Source organism: Sminthopsis crassicaudata, chromosome 2, assembly GCF_048593235.1.
Source record: "Sminthopsis crassicaudata isolate SCR6 chromosome 2, ASM4859323v1, whole genome shotgun sequence".
In the NCBI taxonomy this organism is placed as follows: domain Eukaryota; kingdom Metazoa; phylum Chordata; class Mammalia; order Dasyuromorphia; family Dasyuridae; genus Sminthopsis; species Sminthopsis crassicaudata.
The window spans coordinates 184195300-184207789 of NC_133618.1; the positions used below are offsets into that span (position 1 = coordinate 184195300).

Genomic DNA, 12490 nt, shown 5'->3' on the forward strand with positions numbered 1-12490 from the left:
TTTTTAATGTTTAAATCTAATGAAAAAAAAAAATAACCAGGAAGATATTTCTCTATCATTTAAAAGATTCTCAATCATTGTTTATTGTGAACAAATTTGACAAATCATTTTCTCCTTTCTATATTGCAGTCATAAAACATGTCCAAGAAATGTGAAAAGGATCAAATGATGTTTTAAAGTAGTATCCATTATAGTATCTATCAGTGTAAAATTATATTACTTCTCATTTTAATTATTTTAAAAAGATACAGGCCTTAAAGTGTTTTTGGTTCTTGCATTATTGAAATCATGGAACATTAGAATTGTTATCCAATTTTATTCATTTTAACATCTTATTGGACATAATTTTAAATCCAGAATAGCATTTAGGTCAATCAAAATTATTTCCTTGATGCTTCTTTAAATGAACTGCTTTCTTTCCAATGTTTTATAATGTAAGCTATGGCATGGTTCATCTTTGTTCATTTTTAAGACTAGACAATGGTTTCATAGCATAGAAAAAAAGAATGAATTATGAAAGAAAAAAAGGAGTAGCATGTGCTTTTTCTTAAAGAGTTGTCTATGTTGTGAATAAAGAAATACAGATAGGGATATAAATGTAGGTATAATTTTTTATATTTTAAGATTGGGTCATTTTAGTATGTTAGAATTGGAATGGACTTTAGATATCAAAATAATCCCCTTATTTTATTGAAACTGACATTCAAAGAAGGAAAGTAATGTGGTTAAGGTCACATAGTTAGTAGCATAACAAATCATTTCAACGCATAATTTAACTTCAATTTTTTTTTATATAATACCATTGTACTATAAAATGAAATACACATCATTAATTGTAGCTAACAGAAATGCAAGGAAAAAAAAAAACCTTCAATGAATTCATTTACCTAGGCATGTATGTATACACATATACTGAGCTAGACCTATGATTTCATTATTTTGGAAATCTCAAGTTTCTCTAGAAATTGTAGAGTTAGAGTGTGGAGTCCTGAAAAGTTTAGTGATTTGCTTAGGATCAAACAAGGAATATTTATTAGTTTGAAACTTGAATCTGAGTCTCTCTAACTCTGAAACAAGCTTTCAATTCAGTATTTCAAGAAACCTCTTAGTTTATCTGTGTCAGTGAAAGGCATACATGTATGCGTATACACATGTGCATGTACTTGTATGCATGTGCATGCACACATACACACATATATACCCTTAGTGGAAAGATAATGTATTAGAATTATAGCTCCAAGTTTTCAACTAGATCTGCTAGTCAAATGGTATTGACAAGGACTTTAAATTCTGTTTTTTATGTAATACATTTTATAAACTAGGGATTATATTGCTTACACACAGGATTGTTATAAGGTTAAAGTGGGATAAAATGGGAAAATATTTTGGAAAAGTAACATGCATGGAAATATAAATTTTAAAATGTTTTAAAATTAAATAATATATATTTTTTTCTTCTTTGGAAAAAAACAATACTCTTCAGCTGTTCCACGTACAAGTGATACACAATGTAGCTCTGTCCCAGAGCCCAGGTATGGAAGGAGAATTGGCTCTGAATTTTCAGCTGGTTCAATTGTTCGATTTGAATGCAGCCCTGGATATTTACTTCAAGGCTCCAAAGCAATCCGTTGCCAGTCAGTGCCTAATGCATTAGCTCAGTGGAATGACACAATACCAAGCTGTGTAGGTAAGCAATTATTGGTTGGGTTTCCTAGAGCACATGAGCCCTAAATCATAATTGGACAGTTTCAGAAAGTAGTTTTTCCTATACCTATATATTCATTCACCATCAATTAATAATGGTCATGTCCAATTTAAAAGGGCAATTTGTCATGTCAGAAATAATTGAGTACCAACTAGAGAGTAAAAAATATGTTGTTTCTTATAATAACCAATTAGATGAACAAGTATGATGCATGTTACCCTGCCCCCTTGAATATTAACTATGCAACTAACTTAAAAGCTATAAATATAGTACATAATCTTGGGCTTTCTTTTTTTTAAAAAAAGTAATATAATATTGATTGTCTAGATCTTTTATGTAGTATCCCCTTGATAAATTTGGGCTGATGAATTATTGAAAAGTCATATGCTAATTCTGAGCAAATAACAATGGTGCTGTGTTAGTTGTAGCTTATTTGCCTTATTTTATGTAAGAGCCTCTAGCAAAATCCTGCTTACTTGTTTGAATTCATTTGTACATTTTAAGAGTATTTTCTCTCTGGTCTTGCTCATAAATTCCATTAATATCAAATAGAATACCAAATACTTAAACCACATTAAATTATTTTCAACAGCACTCTTTTCAGTCATGCCATTGTTCTTAATAGACCATTCTTGTTTTCAAAATATTTTTTTTGCCTGTATATACCTAATCGAACATTTTAAAAATTTTTAAAAATTAAGAAAATGTAGATGAATTTCTACATTGATTAAGACCTGCCAAAGCGAACTGTCACTATATGTTTGAAATCTTCCTTAGAAGTGAATCACATATTCAGAAACTCAAATAATATATCACATTCTACTTTATGTTCACAAACTTTGTACTTAAATGTAATAATGCTTTTTAGTTCCCTGCAGTGGCAATTTCACTCAAAGGAGAGGAACTATTCTTTCCCCTGGTTATCCTGAGCCATATGGCAACAACTTGAATTGCATATGGAAGATCATAGTCACAGAGGGATCAGGAATTCAGGTAAGTTCTTGTTCTGAAAAATGTGGAATTCTTGACCTCAGTAGTTTAATGATAACTTTTAGTTTTAAATTTGTGGAAAATAATTGATCTTCTAATTTTTTTTTTTTTTTTTTTTTTTTTTTTTTTTGTGATAGTTTCTAACCCTACTCCTTTTTAACTCAGAAAAATAATAATATAGCTAGCAGAGGAAAGTGAAATGTATCAATTATATTTTCTGTAATTCATTATGTCTATATACTTATAGACCTCTTGCTCACTTTATTTAAATAAATATCTAAATAATATATGGAGATATTTAAATATCTCTATCTCTCTATATTTCACATAATTTAACTTTGGTTACTTTTTATGTTAAATTACTATCATAATTATATATCATTTTATTTCATTATAACTATATCTACATCTATATCTTGTATATGTTAATCTTGGGTTGCTTGGTGTTATTTTACTGTATGATATTTTAATTTGTTATATCTATGTGTACATTTGTGTATATCTATCTATCTATCTATATATATAATTCAGCTATATTCATTCTTGCTTGATTATTTTCTTTGGTATCATTTGTTTCTTATTCAGTCAATATCTGTACTTTATATTTTATCTCTCCTTGATTAAGATTATTTTAATACATTTTATCAATATCTTCATCTCCATCTATTGGTTCATGGTTTCATACTTGGTTACTTTCTTTGGTGTTATTTTACATTGAGAGTATCTATTTAGTTATCGCTAGTTTTTAAAATTAAAAAAAAAAAAAATAAACTAATGTCATTACATTCCAGATTCAAGTAATCAGCTTTGCCACAGAACAGAATTGGGATTCCCTTGAAATCTATGATGGTGCAGACATGACTGCACCAAGGCTTGGAAGTTTTTCAGGTAATTAAACTATCAGTTCTTAAATTCCATAGAATTCAAATTAAACTTTCAAAACAATTGAAAAAAAATTATCACACAGACAATACAACTTGTTAAATTTATTTAAATGTTCACATTTCTTGCTGCTTGTGTTATTTTTGGATTTTTAAATGCATTAATACAATCCATTACTTGCATGTATATTAATGAATTTTATCAGTTCATATGAAATTAATAGTAAACATTTACCTGAACAATTATTAATGTACATTAAAATGCCAAAAATATATACTTTTATAAACAAATATTCAATGTTGTGCTTATTCTAATTGATACTGTAAATTATATTATTTATCTTAAGGAAGGTAGTTATTTTTTCTCCCTCAAATTCCTAAGGAAACATCAGCATAGTTTTTTTTTTTTTGTTTTTTTTTTTTTTTTTTCCTTGCATGAACTCATTCATACATTCAGAAGGTAATGAGATAGTGGAATGGCAAATAAAAGCAGCTAGAGTTGCAAAAATTGTCAGTATTCTTAAAGTCACTCATTAGTTTGTATTTATAAAGTTATTTGTATTGGTAACAGCTTAAATCTAATGATGATGAGAAGATATTAATGATCCACATAGATTTTTAGGATATTTGGCACACACATAATAAACTAAAGAATATCAGATTCATTTTGGGGGAAGGGAGAGAGAAGCAAGCCATTTAGGTAAAAGTCTAAAAAAATTAACTTCTTTGTTAAGAAAAAAAAGAAATAAATGAGTGAATATACACACATACATACACATAAAAACCACATGTACAAACACACACACACACACACACACACACACACACACACACACAGAAATGACATCCAAGCAAAAACATGTATTGTAAGTAGTAACAGTAAAAAAGAAAGCAGTTTTTGCTCCAGCACATTTGTAGATTAATCCTGGGAAAAGATTTGGCTTTTGCTCTCTCATTATTTAGAAACCTTTAAAAAACCTGAATATCCACAGACACAAATACTTAGTAACATTTGCCAAGTATTCAGGATATAATGATTACATATAAACAGATAGGAAATAGCAAGGTATGATATAATTGAGTTGCAGTAACAGCTCCTATATTGACCATTGCTCTGATCATAGAAATTAGTTACAGGAAGAAAAAATGCAAGTCCACAAACATAACATGAGCAGTTAAAACTTAACTTTCAGCAAAAACAGAATAAAATAGCTTTAATTCATTTTTACTCTAGTTAATTGTCCCACTACTATCAGAGAGTGGAGCTTTAAAATTCCCAAATAGCATTAATTATAAGCCCAACGAATTTTACTTCTAATAACAAATTCTATTAACTAAGTTTCAGATATATCCTAAACAGATATTTATATTTATGACAGTAAGAATTTGTCTCAGTAAGTTCACTTCTTTCATATCTAAGTAGTTGTTCCCACCATAAGTGAGCATTATACATACAAATCCGTTTGCTTTTAAAAATACCCAATATGTAGACAAATATAGCCCATAACAGAAACATTTTCAAAAGGACAAAAAAATTTTATTTTCAGAGGCTCTTAAAATGACCCTAGAATATCCTATATAGAACATCCTAATATCATATGATTACACCAAGTTTAATATATGTAAAAATATATGGTATAAATATATTAAATATATGTAAATATATGGTGTAAAAATATTAAACTTAAAACAAGTTCTATAAGATCTTACATTCAAAGATAATTAAATCTAGTCTGCATAGGCAACAGTAAAACTATTTCCACAATTTAAAAACCATCCTAAAATTTCTAATCAGATGTTTTCTCCAGCCAGAGTTCAAAGCAATTAGCATAAACTCCTTTTGTTCTCCAGAGGCCTTATCTAGGGTAGCTCAACCTAAGCCATGTCTGAAATTAAACTACTGGAGTGCCAGTTTTTAAGTTTAAAATCACAAATAAATTTCATACTAAGTATAATTGCAACATTGAAACAGCCAATTCCCAAATTTCTTAAGTTAGCAGAGCTCTGAACCAACAGGACAGACAAATACAAACATTGACTGAGCAGTTACAACATAAAACAAAACATTTAACACAGACCAGGGGCTATCTGGAAAGGATAGCCCAGAGGGAAGTTGTCAGCTCCAGATTCCCTCCCAGTTTGGTGCATTTCTCTGCCTTCACAGAGAATGGCCAGATGAAAATCAGTTAGTACCAAAAGGTACTCAGAACCAGATAGTACCCAAAAGATACTCAGGTACCCAAAGTGTACTTCCCCAGAGTAGGCTCATCAGCCTAACTTTTTATGGGGACCAGATTTGCTAGCAATCAGACTAGACAGAAAACTTTCCCTGCAGGGATTTCAGACCAGATTTTCCCATGGCCAAATAGAGATTTTGACATAGTTGTGGCTGGAAACTGCTCTCTTTTCCAGAGGCTCTGGAAAAAATATTCAGAGGGCCGGTCTCTCCAGGCCAAGAATTCAGATCCCCAGCCAATCTGAGGCTCAACGTGGAGACCCAAAACTCTCTTATCTCTAATACTTATCATTTTCTAACATTTCAGTGGAACCTCCAAAATGTAATGCAGGAGAAATTGAGGCAGGATAGAGGTTAAAGAGTATTTAATAATTTATTTAATGGGAGAGATTTACTGAGACCAAATGGATCCATAATTTGGTCCCAGGACTGAATGAGACTATCATCTCTAAGAATCCAGCAAACAATGAGAGTTCCCCATGACATATACACAGATGGCTCAGACTCAGGGAGTAGATCGAGGCCGGGGCGATGTCAGGGTGCTGAGAGTGGGAATGGGGACTCTGACAATCTGGTTCTGACAGGATGAGGGGAGGCATGGGGGGAAGGAACTCCTGAGATGGGGAGAGGCATCTTGATAAGCTTGGGATAAGGAGAGGCATTCTGATATTCTAAAACTTAAGATCTTTTATTCTTATCAAATATCCTGATAAAGAGGGAGGGGAGGTTTTGTAGGACTGAGCTTTGAGCTGAGAAGTAGAGAAACTGAGTCAGAATAATTAGAGAAATTGAGAATTGTGGCAAAATAGTATTACAAAAGTTTTGAATAAAGACGTTTGAGTTATTTATAATATTGTAAAGATACTTTATAGATCATCCAATCCCACTCAGTTATCTGAGAGAAGACAACTGAGGAAAAGAAACCTTTAGTGATTTTTCTCATTATGATCCATCTAACAGATTGGCAGAGTCAGAATATTTCTAGTGTCTTGATACCCCTTCTTTCATTCACACATTTATTCATACATTCATTCATCCAGTTCTACTACATGCTAGGTATTAAGTTAGTTCTGGAGATACAAAGATAAAAATAAAACTGCCTCCTCTCAAGAAGTTTTTTACATTCTGCATCCTATTGTTTGAAAGACTATATACATTAACACAGAAAATTATATGTAGTAGATAACAAAGTAATTCCTGGAAGTAAGAGTACTAGAACTTGGAGAGAACTTAAACTAAAATTTAAAGGAGAGCTTGAAGAGATAAAGCACCTAGTACAACAGCACAGAGATAGTAAGGATAATGATTGTTTTGTTTGTTTGTTTTTTGTTTTTTTTTTTAATAGGAAATAGCTTGTTACCAGGATAAATAAATGTATACAGAATATTTGAAACAGAATCATGAGAAATAAAACTATAGTCAGAGTGTGAACAATTTTAAATGCCAAACAGAGAATCCAAATTGAATTGGATACCAGGGCTCATATCTAGAAGGAACCAGTGGACCTTCTTCCAGAAAAGTGATAAGACCAAATCTTTACTAAGATAATTAATTTAGTGGCTATAGGATAGATAATTGAAAGAGAGAGAAAACTGGATGTATTCTTTTTAGGAGAATATTTCAGTAGTCTCAGTGAGAGGTAGTAAGAGCCTAAAGTATGGTAGTAATATTACAAATGGAGAGAAGTTCATTACAAATGGAGAATGTGAGGGATGTTATAGACAGAATTATTCCAGTGCTATTAGCACTAAGCCATCTTGCTTCTCTCAGAACTTGCTTGTAGACAGAAATCGATTGAAAGGATAGCTTTTCATAGTTATGATTTAACTTGTACTAATATCTCTAGAGGAAAATTTTTTTTTTGATTTGAGATATATGAATTTTTCTGATGTGTAAATGTACATGTAAATATTTGGTAATTTACAAAAAGCATAATTCAGTTTAATTTAAGGTAGATAAGAAATAATTTTTGCACAAATGTCCTGCTCTAATTCCTCATGAAGATACTCTGGTGTGGATTCTTGAAGACCATGCTGTCATCGTTCACAAATTTAGGCAAAACATTCCAGATTAGAAGAACTGCATTTACAGATCCTTGCTAAGGACTAATAATAGCCTCCTTGCCAAAGTTGAGCACCAAAAGATTATTCTTTAAATCTCTAATTCATAAAAATCCAGCACTAAATTGTTTAGAGGATGATATTAATATGAGCAGAAAAGTGACATTTTATTGACATATTAAAGATAAATCATCATTTTATTTTTAAAAATTATTTTATAGTTATCACAGTCATCTCAGTTTTGACTTGACACTCTGGGATTTTCTTTGTTTTTTTCATTGTCAGTTTCCTCTAAAGAATAATTTATCTCAATCAATTAGTTGAATTATGCTTCATTATTTAAATTAAAGGATCATTTTAATAAGATTATAAAACACAATACCTTAATAAAAATTTCTTTATTAAAGTATTATAACAAAGAAATAAATAATTTAATTTGCATATCACTTTTAAAGCAGCCCATTTTGTTGTACTTTATAATTTAAGACTTTGACTATGCTAGGAATTTCCCTTTTTGTTATTTTCCTATTTCAAAACTTTTTCTAGTATTATAATTTCTTTTTTCAAGCATGACCTTAGCTTGTCTATGTCTCTTACTAATTCTTCAGTTGGTATAACATGAACTAGGCCATTTTATGTGAAGAAAAAGTATTTGATATAAATGAATATATAAATTCCTTTTTCACACATTTTCGGTGGAAGTCATTCAGAGACCTCTGTGGGAACATCATTCAATGTTAGTCACAGTGGGAACAGAAAAGAGGTTACCATTCAAAAGTTATGTTCCATGAATAATTCATTGGATCAACATTTTCCTGAATGACTATCCCTAGCCAGACTTCTATATGGTCTTGAAATGTTCTTCCTCCTGATGGCCTTGTCAAATTGGCCAAATGAAAAAAGCAGACATTCAAAATGGAAAAAAAAAAAAAAAAGAAAGAAAAGAAACAAAAATAGATAATAAACTATATAAGTAGTAAGCATTCATGTGATATTTCTATGATTTGGGACATTCATATGTTCAGTCTGTCATGATACATTAACAAAACAGTTGGTAGAGAACCAAAAAGAAAAAACAACAACTTTGTTTTAAAAATACCTGTATACACACAATTGCTATTGAACAATAGAAATAATGAAAACTGGTACTATGAGAGACACAAATAACTGAAAATTCTTTTGCGTGTCCTGTTATTAATAAAAATAGATATAGTAAGAACAATTCCTGTCACTAATATTTGATTTCCACAATCTATCAAAAATATCATTTTAGTTTTAGCACATTCTACTCATTTTCATATTCTACAATCCAACTAAAAGGACTCTAGGATCAATCCTAGGATCAGTTGAGCATGCATTGAGTCCACCCCTTCATTTTATAGATAAAGAAATTGAGATACAGAATTTAAGTGATTTATCCCTACATTATAAGGTGTCTGTCTCAGATGAGATTTGAACCTAAATCTTCTTGATTCAAAGTTCACCATCTTATCCATTGTATTATGCATCACTTGGGTGACACTGTCATTTTATATTTTATTTCCTTTATGAAATTTGTCTCCTTCCTGTTTTTTTTTAAATTCCAGTTTAGGGACAAAACTTTCTGTAATATCCTCACATATAAATAATCACTCCTTTCTCAGATTTCTGTTCTGTTCTGTTCTTTTTAATTCTTTCCTTATCTATATTACTTTTTTTTTTTTTTTTTTTTTTTTTTTTTTTTTTTTTAGTTATAGAGACTATTTCTCTTACCTTTTCTACTAGAATATTTATATGCCCATTGAGAAAATAATCTGCATAAAATAAGTTGACAAATGATTGGCTTTTGAGGAATTGAATTAAATTGCTTTGGAGAAATAAGCTTACATACATAAAAATTCAAATGTTTGACATGTAAAAGAATAATGTTTAAAAATTACATGAATTATGACTAAGGTTAAAATTATTTTGTTTCTTGCAGGTCTACGGTGCCAGCATTGTTGAACAGTACCTCTAATCAACTCTATTTGCACTTCAATCAGATATTAGTGTGGCAGCAGCTGGCTTTCACCTGGAGTACAAAAGTAAGGCCTACTTTCTGCCCTTTCAGACTTTACTTGTTATTACTCATTTTACAAGAAAATTATTTTATGCTGAAAATGCAAAATGAAACACAATGTTAACTCAAAAGCTATTTTTAGAACTTATGGGAAGTCACCTTTCATTGAAATTTCAATAGAAAATACAAGGAAAATATGTTGCCTTGTGACTTGGTGAGAAAATATAGAAGTGTCTTGAAATAAAAATCCCGATTAAGGTAGTTAGCTTAATGACTTACGAATATCCTTGAAAATTATTTAGTTTTATTATAAAATCTATACATATATTCTTAATAATAACTTTAAAATACAGATAGTCTCATGTATTATTTGCAATTTATTTGCATAACTTTTCTATTTCTCTTCTCAAAGAACTTTTAAAAATTTGTACTGGCATAGTAGCAACTCCAATGCTGATGTCTGTGTATTATTCATTTTAATTGGGAATGTAGGCATTGCAAAGGAGGCTCTAACCTTTTAAAAATGAATGTGAGGCTGACTTAATAGTCTGATAAATGGGATGACAAAGGTCAAATTCACAAATCTTTTTTGACGTTTGATTATGCAGGTAAACCTTGTAAAAAGATGAAATAAGAATTTCCAATGAGAGTGGTTTATTTTAGAACATGTTTTCAAACACTAAAAGTGCTTGATATTTATATTCATCTCCCTTAATAAGCAGTTGCAAATAAGCAAATACATAGATAAGCTTTAATAAGTGATCTTTTGAAATGAGATAAAGTTTTTCAGGATGTAAATGCATAGATGTTTTTGAATGGCTAAATTTCCAGCTGATGATAAGCATTCAGAACCAGACACAAACCACATGACAGTCTCACATTCCTGTTAAATTCCCCTTCTTATTGCCACCATTTGTATGCAAGTTTGCAGCAATTTATTTGAATAGAACTCCATTAATGATTGTGCAAAATGAGGTCTTGGATATTATTTACATGGGCTATATGTGGAGAATTTGCTCCCCTTTTTGACACATTTTTCAAACATCTGTAGATGGTGAATTATGAGGTTCATTTAATACTATGAACTAACAGATGCATTCATTCATGTGGTGATATTATGGCTGATGAATGCTCTTTCCTAGTGCTCTTAAGGTAGTCCTGCCTCTTCTGCCTTCTCATCTACTACCAAGGTGGAAAGATTTTATTCAAATAATTTATCTGTAAATTTCCATAGAGATATAGGGATATTTGCTTCATCAACATAGTTATATGTGGCTCAGTTTCATTACCAGAAAGTAGACTTATTAGAAGAAAATTAGCATATATCTCATTGAAAGAAGAGTTAAAGCTTAATTGAATGTCCCTGTTGCTATATTTTTGATATATTTCTTTTTCTAGTTTTTTATTTTTTGACTAAAGCTTCTTCATCTTTCTTTAGTCATCAAAAATGATAATTCCTGTGCTTATCATTCTGATTATAAAGACTGAGAATATAGATAATGTGAGATAATAGTAAAACTAATGTTAACTGAAATCACCAGTGAATGGCTAGCATTGCTTAGACTGTAACCTATGGAACTTTTAACCCCTTAAATATGTTGACCTAGCATAATGCTTGACATATATAGGATGCTTAATCAATATTTGTTGATTGACTATCATGCCTAAATAAAACATTTATGCCAGGGCTATAACTAGTATTGGGCTATGAGGTCTTCACTTCAGTATGTCAACATGGTGGGGAAGGGCACAATTACTGCCTTGGGGTGTGCATCTTTTCCAGCTGCTGCTGTCACCACAGCAACCACTGTCCCTAAGCATTGTCTTTTGGTGGTCTGCCCTCTCTTCCTCTCTTTGCTCATTACCCACCATGTTCTTTAGGTCCTATAAAATATTTGTCCTTGAACCATCTCCAAGTTCTCATTACTATGACACAATTATTTCAGAAGTACTTCCCCCTCCTCAACTTTTAATAGATCAAGAGTTAGAATACCTTCTATCCAATTGCAATTTTACCTGCCAACACCTTCCCCCTGTAGCCTAGTTTTTGTTTTTGTTTTTTTAAATACTTGGCATATTTCTTATCTTTCTTTAAAAACAGTAAAAATCTCTTGCCCCACTGCATGGAGTTTAGTGCAGAATTTGAAATTGTTTCTAATATCAACCATAGAATCTCAGATCTCTTCTAATCCAAACAAGAATCCTCTCTACATTTATGAAAAGTAGCAATTCAGTATTTTCTTGAAGCCCTTCAGTAAGTAAACCTTCAACTTCTTTAGACAATTCATTCTATTTAAGAACACTACAGTAACTTTTATACCTACTCTAAAGTAGAAACCAAACAACTTCTACTGTTTAGTACATTTGTTGATTGATTGATTGTTGTTCTCCTTAGAGACAAGCCAAACAAATCTAATCCCTTTTCTGACAAATGGCCTTACAGATACTTAAAGATAGCTTTCTTTCATTCTTGCTTTGACACCTAACTTTTCTGATAAACATTTTTCAAACTTATAAATTGAGTACAATATTGTCCCTCATATTTGTTTTCATTTTCTTTGATACATACACACATGTGCG

At 30.8% G+C, this 12490-nt stretch overlaps 1 protein-coding gene across 1 annotated transcript in view; it reads left to right on the forward strand.

Annotated features, from left to right (window-relative positions):
- Nucleotides 1-12490, forward strand: part of CSMD1 (CUB and Sushi multiple domains 1) — a 2669009-nt gene that overhangs the window by 2297930 nt on the left and 358589 nt on the right. The window contains 5 exon segments of the mRNA XM_074287957.1: nt 1484-1687; nt 2574-2698; nt 3487-3586; nt 9835-9885; nt 9888-9935. Coding sequence (XP_074144058.1) covers nt 1484-1687; nt 2574-2698; nt 3487-3586; nt 9835-9885; nt 9888-9935 — 528 coding nt within the window.